General features: G+C 45.8%; 1 protein-coding gene across 1 annotated transcript in view; it reads left to right on the plus strand.

Annotated features, from left to right (window-relative positions):
* Fam189a1 (family with sequence similarity 189 member A1) overlaps positions 1-26,236 on the plus strand; it is a 404,848-nt gene that overhangs the window by 328,300 nt on the left and 50,312 nt on the right. Inside the window, exon 4 of the mRNA XM_041651130.1 lies at positions 5,591-5,725. Within this exon, the coding sequence (XP_041507064.1) occupies positions 5,591-5,725 (135 nt within the window). The remainder of the gene's footprint in view (positions 1-5,590; positions 5,726-26,236) is intronic.

A 26,236-nucleotide genomic window follows, 5' to 3' on the forward strand; every position in this document is an offset into this window, starting at 1 on the left:
ACAACAAAAAAAGTGTTTTACCACAAAAGAATTGGTTTGTGGAATGACAGATTTGTAAACTGGGGTAACGAAATTCACAATGTAAAATCAACACTGCGCTAGATCCCCATAGACTTATATATGATTAATTTTAACAAAAAAATAATAGAGACACTGAGGAACAGCAAAATTAATCCACCATAATTTCAAGACTCCCCAGAACAAAATAGCCAGATCCAGAAGGGTTCACTGGCAAATATACCAAATATTTTAAAAATTAATATCATTTCTGCATGCTAGTTGAGGATATAGAAGAGAAAGTTACACTCCTTGGTTGGTTTAATGAAACTGGTATCATTCTACCAAAAGTACACAGACAATGCGGAAAAAGAGACCCGGAGATTACTCAGTAATATATGCACAGAAGTCCTTGAAAATAGCACAAGGAAATACATATTCATGTTTCTAAATCATACACATCATTACAAAGCCAATCAATTTAATCCACTCGTTCAACAGGACCAAGAAACAGAGCCACATGGTTGTATTAGCTGATGCAGGAAGGACAGTTGGCAAAACTGAGTCCTCTTGTGATTAAAAAAATAACATATCAGATTTAAAAAATATTGTATGAAAAAAAATCAATTTTCCATTAAAAAAAAAGGAGCCAGAAGTCTCTGATCTGATCTGTAGCACTGGAAATCAGCTGTGACTATTCGGAAGATTTTTTTTTTTTTTTTTATGAACTGACAACTGTGCCTAACCTGACTGCAGGTTCGGGTTCCACACACCAACTGTAGTAGCCTTCTCCTCACTGGATAATGTCTAAAGGAATTTAAGAAAGTGAGCTCATACTTTTAAGAAAAATATAACAAACAAACAAAAAGATTTAGAAAAGTAGGCCTAGGCGATGCCCTCAAGCTGGAAGCATGGCTGCGTAATCCTACAATTAACACAGTTGGTGCTGGAAGAATGAGTACTTTCCCCCTGAAATGCAGAACACAGCAAGCCTGCTCATTCTCTCGGGTCTTACTCAGCATGGCCACAGCGATGGGAGTTCCAGCCCGCGTAGTCAGACAAGAAGATAAAATTACAGGCATAGAGATCGCAAAGGATGATGTAAAACCAACTCGATTTAGATGGCATTGATGTCTTCGTTTGAAATCCCAATGAAAATTTTTAAAGGACAGCAAACAATGCAAGTAGATAACACAAAGAACTAACAGATGGGTTTGGAAAGGTTACAGGACACGCTGAAACCCACAGTTCGATGTGTTGGCCTACCCTGGGAATGAGAAAGAAGACACTGAAATCTGAAGTGAAGTATCATTTCTAGTCACTCAAAATACGTATAACTCCAACAAAGTGTGTGTCAGGCTCATTCACTGAAAACTCTGTAACAGTAGTGAAATAAATCAAGGGAAGTGGAGGGACGTGCCCTATTCTTGAATTCAAACATAACATAAAAATCACTGTCCGTTCTTCCTAAATTGATGCGCAGGGTTATTTGACGCCTATCAAAATCCCAGCGAGAATTTTTTATAGACACTGACAGTCATATTCTAAAGCATATATGGGAGTAAGAGGAGGAAATAAAATAGGAGAAAAGAATAAAATGAAATGAATAAAATGGGAAGGAAACGTCTTTTCCATTTCTGGATTATAGCTGCAGTAATCAAGACTGCGTGTGGTGGAGACAGACAGACCAGTAAAGCCAGAAGTGGATTCACATGGGTCTGAAGCAAAGCAGAGGAGAAGGCCTTGCCGCAGGTATTAGATCACCTAAACATCTCTAGGCACAGATCATCAGCCTCAACCAAAGTCTTGCCTCTTACATAAAAAATAACTATGAAAGTCTTGTGCATAAAAAAAATAGTGATAAACATATAAGGCCATTAGAGAAAACCAGTAGAACATCATTAGCATCTAGGGCTCAGGAAAAGCTGTTACATTAATGATTGGAACATACGAGTAAATGTTTGGACATCACCAAAGCTGAAAACTTGCCCTACGGTAATTGTCTTAGGAGGATGAAAAGGGCAATTTTATACCATGAGAAACTGTGGGGTCTGCAAGCCACATATTCAACAGAACCATGTATGCATGTACTGGCTCTTGGAGTCTGAAGTTATCATGGTTTTATTATGCTGTGTTTTGTGTCCTACATTCCTGTTTCTAATTCTCCTTGGGCGCTCCAAAAGGACTGAGAATCTGTCAATATGAGCCTGCCCCTGTGGCTTTGGCGAGCTTTGTTTCCCATTTTTGGAATAGATTCCAGAGCCTCTGTCTCCTGCTTCAGTGTGACTCGCTTGGTCACAGAGAGGGTCTGTTTGCTCTTTTCTCATTGCTTTAGAATTTCCTCTATCTCTTGCCTGCGTGCATTCTTCTTGGCTTAGTCTCTCATTTTGGTGAACTTTTCCCTTCATTACTTTTCTTGCCAAAATTATGAAGCCAGAATATGAAAGTTAAGGACACTGGCACTGTTCTGGCGGCATGTAAATTGGTTAGAGCACACACACACACACACACACACACACACACACACACGCACACACACGCACACACACGCACAGTGGAAATTTTCCTGCATGATCTATTACAAAGACCCCTAGAGGCCCAGTAGCTCCATTCAGAGGTCTATTTATCCTCAAATGAAATTCTGTGTATGTGACTTGGAATGCAGGATGGCTAAGCAGCTTTACTCTTAACTACTGCCTTAGTTAGGTTTCTGTTGCCGTGAAAAGACACCACAGCCACAGCAACTCTTATAAAGCAAACATTTAATTGGGATGGCTCTCAGACAGTTTCAGAGGTTCAGTCTATTATCGTCATGGGGAGCATAGAGCATACAGGCAGGTGTGATGCTGGAAGAGCTGAGAGCTCTGTCTTGCTTGCAACAGGAAATTGGGTGGCTGTCATGCTAAGGGAGGCTTAAGCCAGAGGCATCAAAGCCCGCCCCCACAGTGACACACTTCCCCTGACAAGGCCACACCTCCTAACAGCGCCACTCCCATTGTAGGTCATTTTCTTTCGAACCACCACAACTACCAAGCACTGGGAACAACTCAAATGTCCATCAGTAGGTTAGGCATAAAAATAGAACTTATTTATGCCATTTAATATGATGCCAACAAACATCACTCACCTGCATCTAAATATAGTAACACTCTGAGTGCATAAAGTTAGTGAAATTAACCAAAGTGTCAATGGTAAAATATACAGACTGAAGCATGCAAGTGATCCCCAAAACAAAGAGGGAGGTGATGAGCTTCCTGGACAGAGAAGAGGAGGCCTGCCTGGGTTTGCCTTGAACACTTGTGTGTGTGTGTGTGTGTGTGTGTGTGTGTTCTCTTTCACAAAATGAATGGTGAAGAAAATGGGCAAGGTTGAAGGCGGCCCCATCTCCTAAAATGTGATGCTATCGTATGACACACCCCACAGACAGCAGTGTCTGAGTCCAGCATCACCTAGGGAGAATTGGCGAAGATGCAGGTGAGCTTGAATGCTTATGCCCTTTGTTGGTAGAGGTTTCATTTGGATAATATGAAAACTATTAGCCTTTTCATAATAATGTCATGTATGCTTGTACCAATGGGAAAAACAGATATATAGCTATACTTTATGAATCTCCTGATGAGGCCTGGGGTAGGGGCTTTCAGTTCCCCAGAATTTAGTCTTGTCTCTTTGGAAGGTAATTAGTTCTGGAAGGAGGGTGCAGAATCACAAAGCCTAGGTAGGGATGTTGAGGCTCAGAGATCCCATCCAATCCCTTTTGCTCACATTGGCTGGTGAGAGCCAGTCACAAAATCCCCAGTGCCCAGTCTTGAGGGTGTCCTGGGATGCATCCGAAGCCGTTCTCCTGTCGATTGATGTGGAGATGCTGGGGATACAAGCTTGCACGCGAGGAAAGCAAAGGCTTGTAAAAAAAGAAGCACTGTGGATAAACACTTAGAAGCCTAGGTAAGCAGTGTGGGGGAGAATTACAGGGACTCAGGGAAAGAGCTTGGTGTGGGTGTTGTCCAGGGACACAGCTCAGATGGAAAGGCAACTTGGCATCTGGGGACCAGAGCTGCATACCTGCAGGGGGCATGCCTTGTAGGAAGAGCCAGCCCCTGATGAATCCCTGCACATTCCTTAGCTCTGCGGATGTGGTGGATGCGTCCTGCCCACATCCAGTGATTAGGAATGACAGGCATGATACATGGGTGCCCATGGTGCCATCCTTCGCAGTCCATCATTCGATGAAAACTCATTTGTTACAGTTACAGCGGGCCAATATTTGTCTGAAAATAACATGGGCACTTTGAGTCACCTGGTGTGAAGCGTTTGTCAGGATGTATTGGAAGTGGGCACCTGCTAGTCTGCGGGAAAGAATTTGTTTCATGTTACATCAGCTTTGAATAAAATCCCACAGGTTTAAGCGACTGTTTTCTGTTTAGGCATTTTATATCCGGGTTTGCTTTTCTTTTCTTTTTAAAATCCCATTTCTGTTCAGGCACTGGCAAATCTGTTCTTTTTCTTGTAGCAGAGAACCTCATACCTTACTTCCTGCTTTGCCACTGTTTTTCAAAGTTCTATGTATGAATGCATTTGTTTCCTCCCATGGCCCTTAATTTTCTGAGCTATTTTAATTTATCCAGAGTCCCCTGACAGTGACTGTTCATGTAGTATGACAACAAGCTAAAACTCCAGGGAAACAAAACAACTATTAGGTAGAGGTGGGGATGGGAAACCCCACCAAGCCTTGAAGATTAAGATGGGCTGCATGCTGATGGATGGACAGGATGCCAGGGACCATGGAGTGATGGAGTAAGAGGAGATTTCTGGCCATGAGAGAAGAAGGGGGCAAAGCTCATCTCTACAGAGCAGTAAATGCCGGAGTATCTTTGAGATTGCAGTTATTCTTGTAGCTCACCTGCAGTTCATGCAACTTAAAGACTGCTTAAAAAATAACGTTCCTCTCTTTCTGCGTGTGTGTGTGTGTGTGTGTGTGTGTGTGTGTGTGTGTGAGAGAGAGAGAGAGAGAGAGAGAGAGAGAGAGAGAGAGAGAAGACATACACATGTGCCACCAGAGGACAACCTTGGGAATCTGTCCTCCCCTTCCACCTTGCTCGAGACAGTGCCTCTAGTGGAGGGAGGGGAAACTGTGGCTGGAATGTATTGTATGAGAGAAGAATTTTCTCAAGATAGATTTTCAGAATCTATGTTCTTTGTCGCTGTACACTCCAAACTGGCTTGCCTGTGAGCTTCAGGGACTCTCCTGCCTCTGCCTCCCATTCTGCTATAGGAACACTAGGGTTATAGGCTTGTACTGCCTTGCCTAGCTTCCCCTAGGCTCTAGGGATTCAAACTCAGATACCAGTGTGCAGGTGGCACCCTCTTACCCGCTGAGCCAGCTCTCCAGCTCCGCTTTCTTTTTTTTTAATGATTGCTTTGAAAAAAAGAAGTCGAAGTAATTCGTGGCCTTGGTCAATGGAAACTGTTTTAGCTGTCCTGGTCTGTTTCCAATGGAGCCATTTCACGTGTCCTTGCTGTGTCACAACAGACCTCAGAGCATACTTCGGAGGCCAGATGCCGTGCTAATGCGAGATTTGTCTGTGTTCCTGTTTAGATAAAGTTCGACAGCGTGGAGGTGTGCGTCTGCTGCGAGCTGCAGCACCACTCATCCGGATGCAGCAACCTCGGGGAGACACTGAAGCTGAACCCGCTGCAGGAGAACTGCAACGCTGTGCGGCTGACCTTGAAGGTGAGGCTGGGGGGCGCCTAATGCGTGCCCTTCCCTCTCCTGGAAACGGGAGGAAGATTTATTAGCATAGCGAATCCTTTCAGCTCCTGACTCATCCAGGTGGCTGGATGCTGAGGATCATCCTTCCGGGAAACGTATTTCAAAGCGTTGTAGATTGTCCTTTGGAAGCTCTGATTTCTGGGGCCCCCGTTTCCATCTTTGCCAGGTCATTTTCCTGCCTCTGACAAATCAAAGCAGGGTAAGCATGGCTGAAAGACCTCTTCACAAATGAGCTTACCATGATTACAGTCTCTGCTGTGACTCCATCAAGGTCTACATGGTGTTACGTTTGACTTCTAAAATGATACGTAGGGCTGGTGAGATGGCTCAGTGGGTACAGACCCTTGACATCAAGTTAGTGACCTGAGTTAGAACCCCAGAGCCCACATGGAAAGAGGAGAGAACTGACCCCAGAACAATGTCTTCTTTCCTCCTCACACACAGTGGCATGCTCATGCAACCAATATATAAATGACAAATAAATAAACAAACAAGCAAATGTAACTAAATGATAAAGGAAGAAATCTTATAGTTGCCTATGGTTCTTACATAAAGAATTTGATCCTTTTTAAAGGGAGTATATTGTCCAGGCACGATGATGATGCTTTAATCCCAGCACTCCAGAGGCAGGTGGATCTCTGTCAGTTCAAGGCCAGCCTGATCTGCATGAAGAGTTCCAGGCCAGCCAGGACCAGACAGTGAGATCCTGTCTCAAAGAAAAAGTGGGGAGGGCACATGGAAATGCTGTCTATATTATCCCCCCCCCACCCGCCTGTCTTCTTTCAAGGGCTATTTTCCTGAAAACCCAAAGTGGCTGCTTAAAAATACAGTCAACCCAGTCCTTTCCTTGGCCTGACCGGAAGTGGCTAAAATGTTTTGAAAGCTGTGCTGCCATCAAAGGACCTCTTTGTTGGTGGTGAGACTGTTTACAGTGGAGACCTCTGGCCTATGGCAGGAAACCACTTCTGTGGACCACAGGCTCCAAAGATAGATGCCTCCAACCTGGGGAGAAAAAGGACGGTGGTAACATGGGATGTACCTATGCTTATTTTGGAGGGAGTATCCCCAACACCTGCTCTATCCACATGGGGAAATGGGCCAAGTTCTGGCTCCTAGTACCCACCGAAGTGACAGCCCATGAGAACGGGGGAAGCCAGAGCTGCAGGTTCACAGGGATGCTTCTCTGGTACCAACTATTTCTTGTGGCTCTCCATTACATATCTTCATAGTCCACGCATCTCATTGCTGGGGTCTGCTCAGGAGCAGTGTCCAGTGCCTGCGTGGCCATTCATAGCCCACTGCAATGGGGAGTGAATGAACTTTGCTTACTCTAAGATCTCTTTCTGATATCGTCTAAGTTAGTGCTTGAGCCCAGGTATGCTTTCTCCCTGCATGTAAAGAACTTAATCAGACTCTAGGTAATCACAAAGACAGTATGACCACCACCTCCTGGAAAAGCCAGCAAGCCTCCAGGGCATCTCGGGCTCTGGGGACCACTTGTGTGTATCACTTTATGGCACTATAAAAAATATCCAAGTAATCTACTTGGAAGAAAGTCAGGACCACGAGGGGTGCACCCACCCACTGTGACAGTGGAACTGATCTATTGGGAGCTCACCAAGGCCAGCGGGTCTGAGACTGAATAAGCATGGGATGAAACCGGACTTTCTGAACATGGCGGACAATGAAGGCTGATGAGAAGCCAAGGACAATGTCACTAGGTTTCAAACCTAATACATGAACTGGCTTTGTGGGAGCCTAGTCTGTTTGGATGCTCACCTTCCTGGTCCTAGATAGAAGTGGAAGGACCTTGGACTTCCTGCAGGGCAGGGAATCTGGACTGCTCTTCATTCTCGAGAGGGAGGAGGAATGGAGTGGGAGGGAGGGGGAGAGGGGTAGGGGAGTAGGGGGAAGGGGCGATGTGTGCAAGGAGGGGAAGGGAAATGGGAAACGGGGAGGAGGCTGAAAAAAATAATAAAATTTATTCTAAAAAAAATCTACTTGGAAGAGGAAAGGTTTAGTTTGTTGTATAGTTTTAGAGTTTTAAGTGTGTGATCAAATAATGCCTTCTGCTCTGGGCTATGGTGAGCCTGCATAGCATGGCTGGAGCATGCCCTGCCAAAGAGCCACTTACCTCACCGCAGGCAAAGGAGTGGAAGCGAAAGAGGAAAGATCAGGCTCCCACAATCCCCCAGGAGGGTTTCTATCAGTGACCCGAGGACTCCTGAAGTCTTGCCTCCTAAACTCCAAGCTTTTAATATTTACTTATTTTTATTTTATATGTACAAGTATAAAATTGCCTGTATGTACCTGGTGACCACAGAAGCCAGAGCAGGGTGGAACAGGAATTATAAATGGTTATGAACTGCCGTGTGGGTGCTGGGAATTGAACTCTGTTCCTCTATAAGAGCAGCAAGTGCTCTTAACTGCTAAGCCATCTCTCCAGCCCCAAGGATCCAGCTTCTAACAGTGAACCATCGGCATACATTTAGCCAAACGGTCCTGCTATTTTATAAGCTAATGGGTTATGGAGTCTTTGGTCTGCTGCCCCAAGGCCCTGGACTTCCTCTTGGAATCTTTACTCAGTGAGACGCAAGGTCTTACATAAAGCCCTCCAAGGAGATGTGAATTGAAGTTTGGGAATGATGTTTTCTCTAAGGTGCAGGCTCAAGCCTGGGATGGCCTGGACTGTGAAGTCTCATCCTTGTTCACTGTCCTTTGATGAGAAGAGGCAATGGGAAATTTGTTTATGGAGTAGCCAAATGGAATGAAGTCGAGGAACTCAAGCCAAGGCTGGCTAGCACAGCTGACTGTTTGAACCTTGTCAATGGCTCTTCCTCGTGTAGATGCAGATACCCCAGATACCGATAAGAGTTGAAGACAAAGCCGGGCGATGGTGGCGCACGCCTTTAATCCCAGCACTCGGGAGGCAGAGGTAGGCGGATCTCTGTGAGTTCGAGACCAGCCTGGTCTACAGAGCTAGTTCCAGGACAGGCTCCAAAGCCACAGAGAAACCCTGTCTCGAAAAACAAAAAAACAAAAACAAAAACAAAACAAAAACAAAAAGAGTTGAAGACAAAAGAAAGACTCTCCCAAACTTCTTATTGATCCTTTTTGCAAAATACACTCAAGGCAGAAGCTATCAAAGCCGATGGCAGAAGGCTCAAGGGAGACAGGGTTGATGACCACGGTGGGAGGGTGATGATCTAGTCATAGCAGTGATGGAAATTAGGAGAAGGGGACCTTGCCCCACCCCTAATGGAGGTCTCTATAGGGAATAGTGGCGCTGGGATGAGAACTTGCTTTTGCCTGAGAGCAGCGAGATGGAGACTATTGGACGCGAGTGTCTGTCTGTGGCTTATTGCTGTCTTCCAGTTTTGTTATTTTTCTGAACTTGTTCCTATCATCTTAGGTTCTTAGCATTTCCATATACATTTTAGAAAAGCTTGTCAGTTTCTATGGCGGCCCTGCTGGGATTCTGATTGAGATCATGTGGAACCCACACATTACTTTGAACAGGTCTACTTAGGTCTCCTTTTATTCCAACAGTGTTTATTATCTTCATCAGCATGTAATTTTCAGTTTATAGATCTTCACACATTCTGAGTTATTTATCCCTTTTCCCCATTTATTTTCATAATACTTTAGAACCATCTCTTATTGTTGTATCTGAATTTGATGCTTGCTACTGATCTTGTATCCCGTGGTCTTGCTAAAGTCAGTTTCCAGCAGTAGGGATTCTTGGGTAGCTGATCCTTTGTAATACAGAGGTTGTTTTACATCTCCTATTCTGTATTAGCCAGGGGTCTCTAGAGAACAGACCCAGCAGGACACTTATAGACATAAATACAGTCAAAGGATCTTTCTATGGGCACTGGGAAGTCTCACAATGAAGCTCAGTCCAAGCCAAAAGCTTCCGGATCAAGGAAACAGATTATAACCTTCAGTGGCATAGGTCCTGGCGTTCAGAGTGCTTGGAGTACTCTGATGTCGCAGGCAGGACATCAGGACTGAGAACAGAGACCTCACCTTCATGTTTTGTTGTGTCTGAGGCTTAGGCTGATCGGATGGTGGCCTAACCACACTGAAACTAGACTTCCCCACTTGCTCCGCTGACTTGTGGGCAGCTCTCCTTCATAGACACGCCTGGGATCAGTGCTTTACTGGTTCTCTGGGCATCCTTTCTCCAGTTCATCAACTCCTGAAATGACCCCTTCACACGCCAGTCTGGATGGCTCACTCACCTTCCTGGCTTTTTTTTTTTTTTTTTTTTTTTGCTATAACTGGGAACTTCAGGGCACTGCCAAATGGAGGTGGGAAGGGGGAGCACACATTGTTTTCCCTGCTCCTGACATTAAAGCTTATAAATACTGTTTGTTCCAAATTGCCCAGTGATTCCCATCACTGGGTAGTAAATTCCACTCCCGTCCATGAGAGGATGTTGTTGTATTTTGTCGTCCTCTTAACAGCATCTTGTAGGTCATCTACTTATAGAAATGAGGCTCTCAACAAACCAAATACCAGGTATTGTATTCCAGCAGGCAGTAGACATCGCTAAAGCTCTGGAGTCCAACCCCATCCTATGGTTTGTTTGTTTTTCAGCTTCTATAGTTTGAGCCATGGTGCTGAATTCTATGTAACCATCAGTGGTCTCTGGATTCTCTCTGTGTGAGCATCCCTGAGTGGTCCCTAGGTCCTTGGCTGTTGTGTTACAAGCGGCAGGGCTGCGTCCCTGGCACGCGGCCGCCCGCATGGCTAGCTTTACCCGAAATAATTACACGGAAACTGTATTCTTTTAAACACTGCCTGACCCATTAGTTTCAGTTTCTTATTGGCTAGCTTTTACATATTGATCTAACCCATTTCTATTAATCTGTGTAGCCCACGAGCTGGCTTACCAGGAATGATCTTAACCTGCGTCTGTCTGGAGTGGGAGAATCATGGCGACTCCCCGACTCAGCTTCTTTCTCCCAGCATTCCGTTCTGTTTACTCCGCCTGCCTAAGGGTTGGCCTATCAAATGGGTCTAGGCAGTTTCTTTATTAATAAGAAATCACTCCCACATCACTTGGCTACTGAAGGGAAGTTTCTATTGCAGTTTAAGCATAGGTAGAGGTGCAGCTATTGCAGACAGCCCCTAGGTCATTCTTTAGTAAATGGGCTCTTGCAGTTTAACAGGATAGCAGTGTCAATCATGTCTTAGGACATCTTTGCAAACCTTTGCTTTCTTGAGATAAGAGGAAAGGGATTCCGCTGAAACAGGCAGGAGTACAAGCAGAGCTCAGGAAAATTTTAGCACATCTTAATCCTCCAGCTCTACTTAATCCTGTGGCTCTCAGGCAGAAGCGAGAAAGCCTCCCTAGTGTGGGCAGCAGCACAACAGAATACTAAACGCTTAGCATATGTTCTTCATTTCCTCTTTGATCTTACACTCTTCTTGTCTGCAGTCTGATAGCGTGGAAAGGGACTTCTCTGTGCTGAGCCAACCTGACACCCCAAACTCTCCTCGGTCACTTCCCTTGGTTATATTGATGGTCCTAAAGCATTTTTCATTTCTATGACTTTTTTTTTCAAGACAGGGTCTTACAGTGTAGCTTAGGCTGGCCTTGAATTTTGGTGATTCTCCTGCCTCAGCCTTTCGACTGCTCGAAATTTCATGGATGAGCCACTACTCCTGGCAGACCACTGTTCCCTATTCGTAGAATTTCCACTAGACCGGTTCTTCTTGCTTTCATCTGTCCGGTGACTTACCTGTGTGGTCCTGTTCATTGCCCATCTAGCTAGAGCTGGTGTTTGACTGCATTTGCTCCAAGCTGGCGCTCATATTTCTCCTTGGAGGCTCCCTCTTTCTCTTAGAATTTGGTGCGTTGCCCTGTGACCTGAAGCATGAATGGACTCAACTTCATTTGGGATTTTACAGTACCCAGTGTCCTGTTCTAACCATAAAGCGCTGCTCTTGCCGGTTTTCTCTATGAAGTGTATTGAATACTGTTCCAGAAGATTCTATCTCTGCCAATATGAAATTCTTGAGAACAGCTCCCCCAGCAGTTCCATCTTAGGACACGCTATTCTCTTTTGTCGTTGAATATTTACATAGGGAAAGTCCTAAGATCCTCCTGACATCTTTTCAGCCTTTCCAGCTGAGGCTGGAGAAACGGCTGAGGGACAGAAAGTACCTGCTGCTCTCACAGAGGACCTGGGTTCAGTTTCCAGCATCCACATGGTGGCTCACAACCTGCAGTAACTCCATTTCTTGGGGACCCATGCCTCTTCTGACCTCTGCTGGCTCCTGAAGGCACATGGTGCAATACATATGCTCAAATGCACGCACATCCATGTAAACTAAAATTAATTTTAAAAATAAATTGTAATTAATTCATTAAAAAATTTGTAGCTTTTACCACACATTGCAAGGCTGTATTTCTCAGCTCCCTGTGGTTGCTGAGGGCACGTGAGCAAATTTATAGGTATAATTTCCAAAGCTTTGACTGTAGGGTGTCTTCAGAGGTCCTTCTCTGAAAGTGAAATTTTTCATTGTCCTGCCCCGTCAGCTGGATCAGATCACTGCAGGAAACAGAGCCTCCCACAACTTACTCATTGGGTGTATAATATGAATGAGAAGTAATGTCTTGTTGGGATATTTGTTAATGCAGCATGACCAAACCCACCTTGCTTCCATCTTTCTCGTCAGGTACCTGTATGCTCTTACTCGTGGCCCATCTTCTCCCCACCCGCAGAGCTGGTATGACAGTTTTTGGGTGTGATTTCAATAGCATTTTTCAATTATTAGGTCTATTAGTTCCACTAAGGTGTGTCTTGATACCACATGGCCATTGGGTATATGTGTCTGCATTTCGCTCTAATTCAGACAGGTTTACTTTTTAAAGGATTTGTTATTATTATTATTACAAAAGAGTTTCAGCGTGTAGGTGTGCACACATGAGTGCAGGCACCCCTAGAATCCAAAAGAAGGCACGAGATCCATCAGTTACGGCAACTGTCAGCAACCCAGTATGGGTGCTGGGAACCTGGCTCGGGTCCTCTGCAAGAGCAGCGTGACTCGGGCCCCGAACCATCTCTCCCACCCCGTACACATTTCTTTGAAGTATGTATTCGATCCCCTGTCCCCCACCCCCAGTTCAGTGTATTTACAACAGTGGCATATTTTGTGGACCATTTTTATCTATAGTTCATGACTGCCTCTTTCCTCTTATTTCAAACTGCGTCTTCCACCCCAGTTCACTCTGTTTCTCTGCCATCTCTCCCTGTTGTCCCTGCATCTGCTGTCTTTCCCTTTGCTTTCAGTGTGATGATGAACGCTGGCAGCCTCCTTGTCAGTCTCCATCATAGTCCTGGAGCCCTTGGGCTCGGGGCTTGGAATTGGACCACAACTGCCCTCTCCCTTCCTCCTGCTCTTCGCAGGTCTTCCTTAGATCTTTCTTCTGAGCAGTGTGGATGCATCAAAGCACTAAGGCAGATTCCAGACCCTCGATGCTACCCAAGCTTGTGCTCTTCGAATAGGCTTGACTTAAGACATTCCACTTTCTTTTCACAGTTACAGATACTTCTTCCTCTGAGAGACGTATAAATCTAATCGCTTTGTCGCATTTTCTTGTAATTACTGGCGCAGTCATTTTTAACACAACGTTGCTGTTGAAAACTTAAGACATGCTATGATGGATGGCTTCCTCTGAGGAAGGGAGGGCTCCTCGGGGGCCCTGTGCTGCCTTTGCTAGTGGTAGAGCTCTTGGGCCCTAGAACAAATCTGGGTTGTGGGGAATGGGGTCACCTTGGGCAGGACTGATCTGCACAGATGGTCACGGGAGCCCCGCTTAGCCTTTGAAGAACGCTTCCAGTACGTAGTGGAGGAGGGGGCTGGAGAAATGCTTCCTTGATTGGTTTCCTCCATCTATCTGTTTAGGTCAGCAATTGTAGTGGGTTCATTGATCTTTTGTATAGTCCCATTTGAGGTCTTACTTATCTGATTAGTAACACTCCGTGTCTAAGTGTCCATATTAAATTATAGATTATACATCCTGCATTTCTAAGGAACTCAGTTGATGCTGGCAAAATCCCATATAACCCACTTGGCAGTCAAAGAGCTTTGGTTTTGGTAGTGTTTGAAAGACTGGTACTGAATTAGTGAGGTTTGGTTAAATGCTCTTGCCTGTGATACTGCCCTCCCTGCCCCTTGTGTGGTACATGGAGTTTACAGAGGAATAATTTGCCAGCCAGGGAAAGATCCCAGAGCTATGCCTGTGGCTGATGACGAAGGGACTTGGAATCCAGAATAAGATGCAGACATTGAGCGTCTCATGCTTCGTGTAGTCTTTGCTTGTGTGGATGCCTCCAAGCCCCTAAATCTTTTTCTGCCTCCTACACTGCCCTGCTCTTCCTCTCCTCACCCCACCATATCATGCCACACTGATGCCATTCTGAAGAGTTAATCGAGAACCCTGGGGCAGAAACGCCCTCTCTCTTAAAGATATTGATGGTTTCTCAAACATCGTACTACAGCCATGGCAAATGTCCTATTCTCTAGCTGCCAAGTTGAGGACAGAACAGAGCCAACAACCTGAGGGGACCCAGAACTTCATTGTGTCAGGCTAGGATTCTTGGATTCCTATAGACTGGAGCATGATGACATCCTACTGGCCAAGCACTCATGGCATGGGAAAGAAGACCACAACCTGGGAGAGTTCAGGAGGGGCCCACCAATATGGGCAATGAGTTGTAGGCAAACTTTTCTTTCCCACCTGCCAGTTCCCAAATAACCAACAGTCTTAATATTAATTATAAATGCTTGGCCAATAGCTCAGGTTTGTTACTACCTAACTCTTATATTTTAAATTAATCCATATTTCTTATCTACACTTCGCCATGTGGCTTGGTTCCTTTCCTCAGTGTGGCATGTCCATCTTGCTTCTCTCTGCATCTGCTGGTGACTCCTGACCCTGCCCTTCTTCCCAGCATCCTCCTAGTCTGCCTCTCCCACCCAGTCTCTTCCTGCCCAACTATAGGCCAGTCGACTCTTTATTAACCAATGAGAGTAATACATATTCACAGTGTACAGAAGGATTATTCCACAGCAGTGAGCAAGTCTCCTTTGTGGAGCTCACTCCCCCATGATCCCTGCCCTGCCCCTGATGAAGGGGCATAGCTGTCAGCATTCATTCTGAGTAGTCAGGAAACAGGGTTTAAAGATGAGGATATGGGTATCTGATTTCCCAAAACTTTGACAGTGGCGAGTCAGTAACTGAAAACGCATGTCTGTGGATCTTTCTGGGTGAGATATTGCTTATTCTTGTTGTTTAAAAATTAGTGTTTAAAGATTGTACTCACCAGGTCAAACCCAACACAAATATGTGACATTTTCTATTCAGTATTTACAAGATTTTTAAAGTCATAAAAATCAAAATTGGTTAGTGGAATATCCATAATGGGCTATACTATATTTATTTCCCCCTAAATTCCTTGCTGTTTTCAAAGAAGCCATTGTGATTTTATTATAATGACCCAATTCTAATTCAAAACAGACTGGAACACCTTCTTTCATGTACCTGATTTAATTTATCAAGCTACTCTAAGCCAAATAATCCAAGGAAAGTTAAACCCCAGGGGAGGAGATCAACATTTTTCAAGAAACCAGTGAGTTCCCAAGAGTGTGTGCTCTTACTTTAAAGGTATTTTGTCTCCAAAAAAAGCTTGGGGTGGGGGGAGAAAGCAAGGCAATTTCCTTAAAAACCTGGAGACATGAAAAGCCAGCTCATACCTCAGTCTTGATCGTGTTCTTACTCGTGCCAAGGAAATGAAAACAATTTGTGTATAAACGTAGAGCCCTGGCCCTCCCTGCTCTTAACAAACCCTTCTCCAATCCCAGCTTCTGCTGCTCCAACACAGAGCATGGCCCCACCTCCAGGTTACCACGTGACCTGGTTCTCTCCAAATCACACTAGGACAGCCGAATCCCTATGCCCTCGCCTCCTTACTTTTTAAGTTTCTACTCTGTTGAGGGTAAGAAAAATAAACCCATGTTCCCTGCCATCGCCATCCCTCAACACATGACTTCTCACACTACATACATGACAGTCGTCCCCCCACACACCACGTACACTGTCTGACCCTGTCTACCCGGGCTGTCACCAAGACTACCATGCTGAGTTGCTACCCACCATGTGTGCGGCCTCCAGCACAGTGGCAGGAAGACTATCTTAGGCTGACAGTTGTGGCTTACACCGAGGGGCATGGTTCAGCAAGCACCCTGTCTCTGAAGTCAGCAAAAAATGCCTTTCAATAAGAAGGATTAGCTTCGTCATTCTGGAAGATTTTGGGGCACCTCTCTGTGCCTGAGTCAGGCACTGCGTGTACAGCCACTGAGACAGTAGCCTCTGCATGTTCAAGGGCAATGGAGCCTTGCTGGGTGATGTGTTGCTTTTGCCATAACAAAGCAAAAGCGTTGGATTATGGATATTTTCAATCTCTTTCTTTGTCTCAAGAGGGAGATCTGTTATTTTGCTGGGTAGGCAAAATTTTAGGTGTGGGTGTGCTGAGATGGCTCGGGAGGTAAGATAGTAGCTGCTAAGCCTACTGATCTGTGTTCAGTCCCTGGGACCTATGTGGCAGAAAAAGGGAACAGACTCCTACAAGTTCTCTCCTGACCTCCAAAGCACGTGCACCTCCTCCATAGGATAAATGTAACACACAAATTTAGACATTCACAGGTTATGGATGGGGCAGTTACAAGTAAAGGGTGGGCAGCAACCGAGAAAGTGGGAAGAGCTCGGGTGCACCTGAGGGTCTGTTGTTAATAATCTCCAGCCAGAACAGCTGCACACGTGGTGACGATGTAGGCACAGATGTTTGGCCACACATATACTGCCCCCCCTTACCACACCTGGATACAAAAGTCCTAGAGACCAGGATCCTTCGTCACCACAGACATGAATAAAGCTAGAGGAACTAGTCTTTTCTGGCATGTTCCAGAAATTTTGCAATACAAACACTAAGTAATATAGATAGTGTTGATGTAGGTGGGTCTTCTATCTATCTGTTGTTTCATTGGTTAATTAATAAAGAAACTGCTTGGCCTGATAGGACAGAAAATTAGGCAGGTGGAGTAGACAGAACAGAATGCTGGGAGAAGGAAGCAGATTCAGGCAGATGCTATAGCTCTCCTCTCCAAGATGGATGCGGGTTAAGATCCTTCCTGGTAAGCTACCACCTTGTGGTGCCACACTCATTAATAGAGATGGGTTAATCAAGATGTGAGAGTTAGCCAGTAAGAGGCTAGAGCTAATGGGCCAAGCAGTGTTTAAAAGAATACAGTTTCTGTGTAATTATTTTGGATAAAGCTAGCCAGTGGCTGGGAGCTGGGAGGAGGAAAGCGGCCCACAGCTCCTACAAATAGTGTAACTTTTTTTTTTATATGAAGTTCTGTGAAGTACGTGAAGAGGTGCACCTTAATTTTGAAGAGCATGTACTGCTAGATGTCTGGGAGGCTAGATAAGAAATCAGTTATGATACAGATGGGGTCATCTTTGGAAAGATTAATGCTAAAGACACTCTTCATCTCCGTGAGCTGCAATCTCATTATTTAGATATTTTAAGGTCTAATGCGATGCACCCTGGAAATGTCCCTTTAAGATGAGACAGCCCTCTCAGCCTCCTCCCCCGTGTACCGTTCACCCAGTGTATTGTCCTAGTTCCCCTCCTAACAAGAATTTTGTAGCCACCCCTACCTAACACAGGTACTGTGACACAAAAGAATCCAAGCCTTAGGGGGCAGTCTAGGGAGGGCTCAGGTGCATTGTGGGAGACATAGGTGCAATCCTTCTCCCCTCACAGGAACCCGCAGCTCCTTTTTTCATGCTGCAGGTTGTCTGCTGTGTGCTTTCCGTTCCAAGGTCTGGAGACAGGGGACTGTCTGCTCACAGTGGACTGCTAGACTAGGACTCACTGATCTCATCTGAACACTGAAAGCATCCCAGTCACTCCAGTGTCTGAGTGAGGGGCTGGAGGGAGGAGGCAAGTATGAGGCTGGAGAGCGAGCGCATCCGCTGCTGAGCAAGCAGCCTGGGGAAAGAGCGCTGGCTGAGCCCACCCCTGGCACGACAGGTTGTTTTCAGAGCTTGGAATTGGGATCGGCATGAGAGGAGACTGTGATGAGAAGTGGTAAATGTGCCGTAGGAGAAGATGTGCAGGAATGAGGGAAGGGTGAGGCCGTGAGAAAGGCAACCTGGCAATGGCGGAAGAGCAAAGCACAGGAGTGGAAGCAAGTGCAGTTTCTGTGTATGGGGATACCTGAAGAAAGCTCTCAAAGCCTTTGTGATAGGTGAGTGAGGAAAGAAGGGAAGGATAGGATCAGAGAGAGAGAGAGAGAGACAGACAGACAGACAGACGAGATACAGAGAGAGAGACAGAGAGAGAACTGAATCCACAGCTTTCTTTTGGGCATTGATGTGATTCAGAAATCAATCGACAACTGGCTACAGGAACTTCCGAGGAATAATGTAATCACGGAAGCGCTGAATAAAATTATTGTGTGTTCTCGTTATATCAAGGCCACAGGGGAGGTGGTCAAATTGAGAGGGGCCTCTGGAGAGAGCCTGTGGCATGGGATGTAATGTACCATGGACAAAGCAACCTAGGGGCAGGATAAGACCTGATAGTGTGATTATTATTATTTTTTTCATAGGAACCTGGTGGGCTTCTCTGAGTGTTATCCTTTGTAACCTTGTATGCACAGCTCTTTTAGTCCACTGTATTGTCTTCCAACTTGTGTGAGGTTAGCAGTGTGGACTTCTTTATTTTCGTTCTAGGGAGAAGGACAGGGAAACCCCATAATGTCAGGGACTGAGCAGCATTCTCACAACTAGATTTCTGGCTTCCATACTGATGTGGTCCATCCTCTGCTCCCAGTGCAGTCCACTTGCTAGAGGACAGAGACGCGGTGGTGCCTGAAGCACTGTGGCGGACCTGTGGATGGTCAAGGAAGCCTCGCTGTTCAGATGGATGCCTCGGCTGTCCTTTGTCCCATGCACCTGCTGGCACATCCTAGAATCTTAGAATTGAGTAATGTACACCCTGCCCTGAGAATTAATTAACAAGTTCAGCACATGCGTGCACACGCGTGCACACACACACGAGAATGGTGTGATTATAGTAGCTCTAGGCTTGTCTAGCCATGACACTTGTGTTAGTGTGCTTCCTGTTGCTATAACAAAATTCTTGAGATCCAGAAATGTATAAAGTATAAAAGAGGCCTATTTGGCCCATGCTTCTAAATACTGGGGTGTCCAGAAGTGTGGCATTTGGTCTTGGTAAGTCAGAGGGTATCACACGATGGGACACAGCAGTGTCTGAGTTCATGTCTCCTTTTTCATTAAAAGCCACTAAGGCTGTCATAGGGGAGGGTATCCCACCTACTTGGCTTCATCTAGCCCGTACCACCCTCACCCCTAAGGAAGCTACCTCCAACTGCCTTTAACACATACATTTAAGGTTAAGTTTAATCTTATTTATTTATTTATTTATTTTATGTGTGTGTCTGGACTTGCATGAGTTTAGGGGTACCATGTGTATTCAGAAGTCCACAAAGGTCAGATGAAGGCATAAGGTCTCAAGGAACTGAACATGCAGATGGGAAGGCACCAGACCTTCTGGAACTAGAATTACAGATAGCTGTGGGCTGCTGCGTGGGAGCTTGGATGGAACCCAGGTCTTCTGCGTGAGGTTAAGTTTTGAACACAGAAACCTTGGGGGTAAGGCATTTAGACCATGGTTTATTATAATGTCTGGTGACATACCCAGATAAAACCCCTCACCTCAGTGTTCCCTCCTTCCCTCTACAGGTTCGATGATTGCCTAGAGGCAACCTTTGTTGTGGGGGAGATTTTAGCCATTCCCCTGCACAGCTGCACACCTCATCAAAATTTACATAAAAGTTTGCCCCTTAGCGGTACAATGAACGACTCTCTCTTCCTACCTGTTTTCTTGTGTCTGTACCATGTAGATAGGGGCCACGGTCATGTCTCCTGTGAATGGAGCTGGCTTGTTTCCAGTTTCTCCGCTGTAGCAGTGGGCTCTCAACAGCCATGTGAACTTTGTAGCACAAGCTAGATTTTCTCTAGCATGCGTACCTGGGGTGGGGGAAGAGTACATCTGCCAGACTTTCCCGCTTGCTCTCCATGGCAACCGAACTGACTCAGTCTCATGGGGCTTAGAAGAGGCGCCCTGTCTTCTGGATGCTATCATTTCATACGTGGCGTGTTGTCATGGGAGGATGGCCACCAGTCTCGTCAGTTTTCCCTCGTAGGCTATTTGTTCTCTGTTCTAAACTGTTATCCTCTATCGTTCTAGCATCTTCTGTCCGGGCCTCGTCATTCCACGCTGTCTGGGTGCTGCTTGTCACAGAGAAGCCTTTAGTTGTAAAGCAGGAAAATTCAGTTCCTTTGCGACTGTCATTTTTTGTGTTGCGTTTTCAGAAATATTGTCCTGGACCGAACTCACAAGCATACCTAGATTTGATGTTTCGAAACTTGGCATTTCACATTGGGGGTTTAACTTTGTATGTGTTACAAACACGAATCTAAGCCTGAGACAGCGCCAATGCTCAGGAGGCTGAGGCAGGAGGATTGTGAGTTCAAAGCTAGCCTGATCTACATAATGAGACCTTAGTTCAAATATATATATACACACACATATATGTGTGTATGTGTGTGTGTGTATACATATATAATTTAGTTTTTTTTCTGACTATAGATAATCATCAGCTGTCTTAGTCTCCTTATTTAAAAATGTCTAGTTTCTGTTTTTTCACCCACTTCCACAGTTGCATGAGTCCTTATCTCTTGTGTTGGTTCCTTCCATGTTTAAGCTGACTCTAACCCAGACGCACCCACTTAAGTACAGATGCCTGTCACCTGCAAGAGCTAAACACCTAACATTCTGATGACCCAATGCTGGCTCACCTTCGCTGCCTGCTGTTGCTCCAGACTATTGTAGATCTGTCAGTCAGTCATTCCACACTCAGGGATGACCTAGACTCTCCTCACAGATGAGGATCCCCAGACAGGCAAGCTTTTACAAGCTTCCATCTGTGCGGAGTCACAGAGGCTGGGCGGACAAGCAGGACTCCCTGGGATTGGTCCCCACCACCCTCCCTAAACTTCCCCCTAATGGGACCTAGCATCTCAGCTCCTGCCCCTCTCTCCCCATAACAACCAATGGATGATGTCATCATCAGTCCTGGCGGCTCAGGGTAGAGAGCTGGGGGTTGCCACCTCCCATTCCCCTCTTCTTCTCTATGCTACTCCTTCCCTATCCCCCTCTTCCTCTTTACTTTTCTTCTCCTTCCCCTCCCCCTTCCTCTTTTCTGTTCTTGTCCTCGAGTCCACTCTCCTCTACCTCCTGTATGCTGGTCCACTGCTTTCATTCTAGCTTCTCGGGAGACTGAGGCAGGAGGATCAGTTGAACCCAGGAGTCCACGGCCAGTCTGAGCAACATTATGAGACCCTGTTCTCTAAAAGGGGAAAAAGTAAAAGCTAGGACCAGGAAGGGGGGGGACGTGACCAAAAGTGGTGTCAGAGGGAAGAAGAGTAGCTAGATTTATTTATTTTTTTATATTTATTTATTTATTGTCTATACAATATTCTGTCTACATGTATGCCTTGAAGGCCAAAAGCGGGCAACAGACCTTATTACAGATGGTTGTGAGCCACCATGTGGTTGCTGGGAACTGAACTCAGGACCTTTGGAAGAGCAGGCAATGCTCTGAACCTCTGAGCCATCTCTCTAAGCCCCAGTAGCTAGATTTATTGTGGAAACAGATCTTCCAACAGCTGTGGAGCCAGGACAAAGAGGCTCCACTTGGAGGCCAAGAGCCGATGAGGGGCTGAACCCTCAGAGGCCAGCAGAGGAGGTGGAATGCGGGGGCTGACTTAATCGGTGCTGCTCCGCCAACCTTTTGTTTTCTGGGATTTTAGTGACCTACAGTCAACCTTGGTCCAAAAATCTTGAAGAGGAAATTCCAACAGTAAACAATTGAAGAGGTGGAACAGTGCGCCATTGTGCACAGCGTGATGAAATTCCATACCACCGCACTCTGTTCCACCGGGAACATGGGTCATGCTTTGGTCCAGCGTATCCATGTTGGGTGCACTGTCTGCCCATCAGTCAGTCATTTATGCCATCTGGGTTATAGGATCAACTGCAGAAGGATCACAGCTCAGACCACCATCCTTTTCAACAACAGCGGCCCCAAGCGTGACCGAGAGAAGCCGTCATACATACAGGCTTCAGACACCCACTGTGGGGATTAGGAAACGTCCTCTACAGGAGATACTGTTTCAGAGATGTGACTGTCAAAACTGGAGGCAAGGAAGAGAAACTTCTGAAGGCCCCTGGCCTGGCCCCAGTGATTAAGTGCCAGGGTTATCTTGACAGTTGCGGCGGGGGGCGGGGTTCTTACCCAACATATGTCACCGTTCCTGGCAGACAGCTCTCACAGGGCACAGGTCCTTCCTGGTCCTTGGTGGGTTTTGTCTGCTACATGCTGTGGGGAGGGATACACTGCTGTCCCAAAGGAGCCACCGGTTGCTCCCTCCTCTGCGTCCCTCCTCAGACTGATCCCACACTCAAGCACTGACCACCGTGCCTTGAAGTTTACCTCCACGGTTGGGCTTGGGATGTGACTTAATTGGTAAGGTGCTTGCCATTCATCAAGATCTGAGTTCAGTCCCCTAGAGCACGTATGTTGCCTGGAGGTGATAGCACATGCCTGTAATCTCAGCTCTGGGAAAATGAGACAGGAGGATGACAGTGGTCAGCCAGTTTTCACTGAATTAACAAGCTCCGGGTTCAGTCAAAGACCCTGTCTCAAAAAATAAGGTGGAGAGTGATGGAGAAGACAGCTAGCATTAACCTCTAATCTCCATACATACACACATGTGTACACACACATACACATGCGCACACGCTACACACATGTGCACACACACATGTATACACACATATACACACATGTGCACACATACATACACATGTACACACATGCATACGTGTGTACACACGTGTATATGCACATACACACGTGTGCACACACACAGACCATAATCCTTAATAACCTTCTTCCTGTATCCCTAAATGAACCGCTATCTGCTTTGGCCCTGGAGGGCATTCAAGGAAACCATCCAGTCAGGCAGAGTGGAGAAAGAGGCATACTGATATCTTTAAGGGAGCCTGGGACTGCTAGTTAAATAGACAGGGAATGTTACTTCTGGTGACAGACATTTCCCAAGCACTCCGGAGGCAAAGGCTAATAATAAGATCACTTAAATGGCTTTTTGTGCTATGGCTATTTCCCACAAGTGCCTCTTCATTCTTTTTAACTTCGTTCTTCATCTTCCTAGACTTTAATCAAACTGCTTTTGCTTATTCTTAACCTTATCGGGGTAAAACACGTCACCACGAGAACGTTCGAGAGCCAGGGAAACAGAATGGTGAAAGGCGGAAGACATCTGAACTTTGTTCAATCATTCGCTCTAAAGGAGAAAAAGAGCATTCTTTGGATGAATGTGACTTTGGTCTATTTTGGGTTGCTGTAATAAAATGCCCAAGACTGGGTAATCAACAAAGACTAAGAGTTAATTGTCTCACAATTCAAGAGGCTGGGAAGTCCAGGAGCCTGGTGCTGGCATCTCCCTTATTGGTGGCGACCTGGTACCGCATCTTGACAAGGTAGACGGTACCACTGAAGAAAGACCAGCTTGGGTTCTGTGACAATCTGCTCTGGAGACAGTCTCTTAGCCCATTCATCAATCTACATGATTAACCTATTCATGATCACTAATTGCCTCTTAAAGGCCCCACGTCTGAATACTTCCCGAGAGGGATGACATCTCAGCATGTTCTGGTGGGGACACTTAAGCCATGCGACTGTCTAATAATCAACAGTATTGCTTTACTTTGAGCATCAGCGATAAGGACTAAAGAGTTCTGCTGAGTTCTTCCTCACAGGCCTCTGTTTTTAAGACTCAGGCACCCAGGTGATTAACAGTTTTCTGTAATTATAGGTACTGTTTATTGACCCTTGCTGTGTGCCATGCATTGCTGGAAGCACACTTCTGAACTAATATTACCCTTGAACTGCTCTGCCAGAAAGAGTATTATTGCTCTCATTTAACAGATGAAGACCCTGAGGCATGTGCACTAAATCCCAGAATCATCTCACATTCAAAGGTGGAGCAGGGATTCCCAGCCAGGCAGGAGATAATTGCTCAGCTACTGCAAGCTTCATGGGAGAGGCTGGAACAAGGCAAAGCCCAGCCGTAACTGATTCCTTTCTGAATTTGCAAAAATAAACTTGCTCTCTCTCATGGATGTCCCATGTCTTTGGAAAAATTACTAGGAAACTAACAAGCCATGGTTTCACGTGTTCTGTATTTGAGCTTGCTCTCTTCCTCATGGAATGCTTTCTGATGGGTGTGTTCCCCAAGCCCAACTTTTATGGATTCTGCCCAGGAAATAAATAGCCACTGAGTGAAGTTCGTATTTTACAATGTAATGACAAAGCTTTATGGTTCCCAGAGTAAGGAGTTTTGAGTTTTGATAGACTCCTGAGAAAAGGCAATGTGTCCCTTCACCCGAGGGGCCATTCTGCTGTCATGTGAAGGATAAATTGCCATTTTGACACTGGGGAAAATGACAATGGCTCTCTATGAAATAGGCATTACCACGCAGGACTCGGGAGCTCCAGGGCTCTGCCCCTTGAAGGCTCATCTCCAGAAGCAGGTTAGATCTGCAGGTGTCTGTATTTTGGAATTTACTAGCATAACAAGTCTTCACTTGCAAAGTTTTCTTCAAGGGCTAAGATGGCATTTTCCTCCCAAAATAGTGTTTGAAATAAGCCCTGTTATTTTTCCTGAATCTTAAATATTCCTCAATCATCTAAATAAAAAAGAGTGGGATTTTCCTTCTATTTTTGGTTATCAAGAGATTAATTTGAACTGTAAAGTTTCTCTCTTATGAATAGTTATCAGTTGCTGCTGTAATTGCTAATGAGAGACTCCGAGGCATACTTTAAAGCAATTAAAACTTTGTTCCCACTCAACAGGAACTTAAATACAGGAATAATCATCTCTCGCCACTATAACTTCCTCGAAGCACTTCATGACATGTCTGCAGTCAAATAACCGAGTGACTCTCTGCTTTCTGGGATGGCTAAGGAGGAATTTCCTAGGTGACCAAATTCAGTCCAGCTGGGACAGTCACAGAGACAGGAAAATGAATGGTCCCACCCTCCCCTGGTGGTCTAGATGCCCTGTAATCCAGACTCCTCCCCCAGTAAGGAGCATCCTGATGCCACAGGCAGGTAACTGCACACACAGGGCAGAGGTCGTTCCAGAGATTGGCATTGGAAGGCTAACCTGGCCCCAGCCTTGCAGAACAGGTACTCAAGCCCAGAGCAGCAAAGAAGCACTCAAAGCCACATGCCCCCGAGTAAGGGAATCAGATGAGGGAGACTTGCTGTATGGTGTGACCAAGAAATGAGTTCCTGGAGACAGACAGCAGCTCCAGTTCTGTCTTCTGTCACAGTGGCATAGTAGTGGGGCTAGAGAGTACTGAGCTCAAGTACCCAGGCTTGATGAGCACCTGGGTTCAACACCTCCTTCCTATCAGGATACTTGGCCACAACTGACTGGCCCAGGCATGGGTGCCTAACAAAATGAAGCCAGTAAGTAAATACCCTCCCTAAGCTAGGGACCAGGTACCAGAAAACTAAGCCAGTGTCCAGTCCTGGCAAAGGGGCTTCATCAGAGAGCAGAGAGGGGACCCACAGTAGCTGGCCACAGGCTACGACCTGCGAGAGACCCAAGCTAGCTTATGCTGCAGCAGGTCCATCTGTGCTCAGGGAGTCTGTATCACAACAGACAGGCCTGGACACGGGTGTCAAGTTCTGCTTAGAGCACGGAGGGTAAGCTGATGGGGGTGAGTTAGAGCCCTGGACACACTTAGGTCATGAGCTTAGAAGACAGGGTAAGACAAAAGTGACACAATGCCAACTAGGGTCTTCTAACGTGGGGTCAGGATGTTACCAAGAGGCCTTTGTACTCATACCTAGGGGTTAAACTACAGAATGTTCCCGTAGACTCGGATAAACAGCTGAAGTCAGTATCTACAGTCTCTTCCGCTGGGAATAGTAATTCTCTAGCCAACAGGAAGGGTGTGAGTTGAGGAGTTCTCTCCAGCCAGTGAATGCTAATACTGCGCAACCCCCCTGGAAGAAATCTCTCTAGCATCAGCCTCATGGGACACTATTCAAGTCTCCTCTGTCTCAGTTTACCCAGATGACAATCTTTGTCCCCCAATAATGCTGCTCTGTTGGACCTGTGTGTCCATCTTTATCTGCTGATACTGAGTGGACCCTCATTGGATATGTCTGCCATGGGTACAGGGGTTGGGGGGTGATGCAAAG

Source organism: Microtus oregoni, unplaced genomic scaffold (assembly GCF_018167655.1).
Source record: "Microtus oregoni isolate MIOR12 unplaced genomic scaffold, Mior012 000000F_ref0000247, whole genome shotgun sequence".
Lineage (NCBI taxonomy): Eukaryota > Metazoa > Chordata > Mammalia > Rodentia > Cricetidae > Microtus > Microtus oregoni.